Genomic DNA, 3,306 nt, shown 5'->3' on the forward strand with positions numbered 1-3,306 from the left:
TTTTTATATTTTGTGGTGTTAATCCTTTCCTTGATGTTGTCACAGGATGAATGGTTGTTGAAAGTGGATTCATTTTGGTTGTGGAAATATTTCTTGATGGAGGCATTGGATAAATTCTTCCAGTTCCCCACATTGTAGTATCTTATTAGGGTCTTTTTCTAGACAGAAATCAAGGATTTTTGAGAGACAGTTTTTTCAGCTTTGGTAAGTGTGTGCATGGAGAGATTGATAATATTTGAGAGTTGAATGCTTCCTTCAGTTTCATCAGGTATGAGGTTGGAATGTTGTATGGTATTGGTGTTGGAAGTCTTTTTGTATACGTTGTATAATGTTTGAGAGGCTATCTGGATTTATCTCCTTTAAGTTGTTGTAGCATGTCTTCATTTCCTTCTTGAGCTGATCTCTTTTGGAGTGGGCTATGTGAAGGAGATGATTTCTAAGTTTTTCTGAAGGTCTCCTGCATAGTTGTGAAGCATATATGAAGTTGTGTAGTGTGTAGTAGTCAGAGGACTGTAGATGCTCAGTCTCCTGGGAATTATGTTGTGTTTCTTGCATAGGCTTAGAAAAGATATGTAGCTGTTGAATTTGGCTTCTTCCTTCTTCATGTTGTGAAGTTTCCACAATGGTTAGAGCACTTTTCCAGGCAACAGTGAAAGAGTGATGGGACCAGAAAAACAGCAGTCAAAAGGCAGTGGTACTCTGTAGCCAAGACTGGGCTACAGTCTTTCACCTTCCTGCACATTCATTACAAACTCCTACTCATTTAGTGGCCTAGCTGGAACATTCACACACACTTAGTTTATGGAAGTCTCACTTTAATGTCCCTTTGATCAGACACACACATACACACACACCACACAAGAACCCACCTACCGCAATGGCCAAGTTCAATCACTGAAATGTTATCACTACTTTTCTTGTAATATATCATGGAGTGGATACAATGTCTTATTATATGTATTAAGGTATATGTATTCCTAATACATTTACGTTTGGAAACACATCCATTCCTGTGTCAGATAGTTAGGAGAAGGAATGTCCAAGCCGTTAGTTCTTCTCAGTTGCAAATAATACTATAGTGGTCCACATCAATATTTACTTCTTATTAAACTTCCTAAGAGTTTGTTTGGTACATCTGAGACAACGAATGTATTGGATTCTAGTAAAAAAAGATCTCCAATATTTTAATTTCTAAGTTTTAATGAACAAGCATATGTGCGAGGGAGGGCTTTGAACAAGCTTATCCCATAGGTGTTAGATATAAGTATAGCTTCTTCAGCAGTGAGAGGGATGTATGTGCAGTATATATGGAGCCTGGAAGTATTTAATAACCATCTCATGGAAAATGTTGAATTTTTAACCATGTATTCAAAATGTTAATGATTCCCCCTTCCCCCTCTCCTAATTCATCCTGTCAGTTGAATTCACTGAGAAATTGTTCTCTGATGTAATATCTTTTTCAGGGCATCTTTGACCTCCTTGTTTCTGAGGCTGTAGATAAGGGGGTTCAGCATGGGGATTACCAGGGTATAGAACACAGCTAACAGTTTGTCCTGGTCTGCAGACTTGCTAGATGTGGGTCGTACATACATAAAGAACAGAGTCCCATACAACACGGAAACAGTTGTCAGGTGGGAGGCACATGTGGAGAAGGCTTTGTGCCTGCCCTTGGCAGTGCGGATCTGCAGGATAGCAAAGATAATACACAGGTAGGAAACAGAGATAATTAGAATTGTACTTAATATGGCTACAGCAGCAAAGACAACATGCACCACAGCATAGAAGTGGGTATGGGAGCAGGAGAGTTTCTGGAGTGGTGGGATATCACAAAAAAAGTGATTGATGATATTAGGGCCGCAAAAGGACATGCTGAACAAAGCACCTGTGTGAGCAATGGCATAGGCACAGGCACATGAATATGACCCAATTACAAGCCAGAAACAGGCTTTCCTGGACATAATGAGTGTATAAAGTAGTGGTTTACATATCGCTATGAATCGATCATATGCCATCACAGCCAGAATCAAAACCTCAGTATTGATACAGACTGAGTGAAAGAAAAATTGTGTGACACAGCCCATGAATGAAATGGCTTTTGTTGCTGCTAAGAAATTCACTAGTGTCTTAGGTGCAATAACTGTAGAGTAAGTGAGATCTACAAAGGACAGGTTACGGAGGAAAAAATACATGGGGGTGTGTAGCCGAGGCTCAATCCTGATGATTGTGATCATGCCAAGATTTGCTACCAGGCTTACAGTATAGATCCCCAAAATCATCACAAAGAGGAGGGACTGAAGCTGATCATTGTCTGTGAAACCAAGGAGGATGAACTCAGTCACCTCACTCAGATTTCCCTTCACCATTTATTTCAGATGTATTCTGTGCTACTGGGGGGGAAAGCAACTCAAACTGACAGACAGAAAAGATATTCCAAGATAAAGCTTATTTTTGAAGAGGTAGCAAGTGGGAGGGGAAAAGGATAACAACACCTTGTAATGCAATTAAGAGCTTGCATCAAAAAAGCAAAGTATCCTTCATTCTTTGCATGACATTTGGAACGTTAAACTTATCTTAATAAAGCATGCATGGGTATCGATGCATGCATTTGTGAATGACTGCCAAGTTTTCTAATTTGAAAGGAAAAAGGTGAAAAAAATAAAATAAAGTAAAATCAAATCAAATCAAATAAAGATACCTATAAGTAAAAACAGTGTGCTGACCTGGAAAACACTGTCATTGCAAATATAACTTCGTTAATATGAAATTAAATTTCTAGGTCTAGCATAGTGCATGAAAGGGTTGGAAGTACACTGGAACTCTAACACCTCGGTATAATTAAAAATATCAGTTTGAAAACACTCTTTCAACATGACACTCCTAACTAAACCACGCACCGTGGGCAAGTTACCTGCTTAAACTGAATAAATACAAATGTGGTTCTTAAGATGACTAAAACAATATTTCTAAAGAGGTGGTGTACATGAATAGAGGAGTTATGGAAAAAATGACACAATTAATTAAAAATAGGTCTGTACAAAACTATGATTGTGACTCTTATTCCTCCTTCAGCTTAGCACAATAAAATCACATACAGCAAGCGGTCTTGGACAATGTTGCACTTCATGAGGAAAAGGTCCTGTTGAGCAGTGATACTAGTTTAACAGCTATCTCTTTTTTTGCAGCACTGTTACACTGATAACTGATTATCCTGCATTGTCTCCACTAGCCTCTCTCATCTGTCTGGAGAAAGAGGAGAAAATAGAAATAACTATATATCCTTTTTAAAAGAAGAATTATTAAACCTAT

The 3,306-nt window shown here is 38.3% G+C and overlaps 1 protein-coding gene across 1 annotated transcript; it reads right to left on the bottom strand.

The window, feature by feature from the left end:
* Positions 1 to 837: 837 nt before the first annotated feature.
* Positions 838 to 2,363, bottom strand: LOC149871169 (olfactory receptor 5AP2-like). Its single transcript, XM_090034856.1, has one exon. The coding sequence runs from the start codon at positions 2,361 to 2,363 to the stop codon at positions 1,425 to 1,427; it is 939 nt and encodes a 312-aa protein (XP_089890982.1). The 3' UTR covers positions 838 to 1,424.
* Between the last annotated feature and the right edge of the window lie 943 nt (positions 2,364 to 3,306).

Source organism: Crocodylus siamensis, chromosome 2 (genome assembly GCF_052110815.1).
Source record: "Crocodylus siamensis isolate JL-2025a chromosome 2, ASM5211081v1, whole genome shotgun sequence".
Taxonomy (NCBI): domain Eukaryota; kingdom Metazoa; phylum Chordata; order Crocodylia; family Crocodylidae; genus Crocodylus; species Crocodylus siamensis.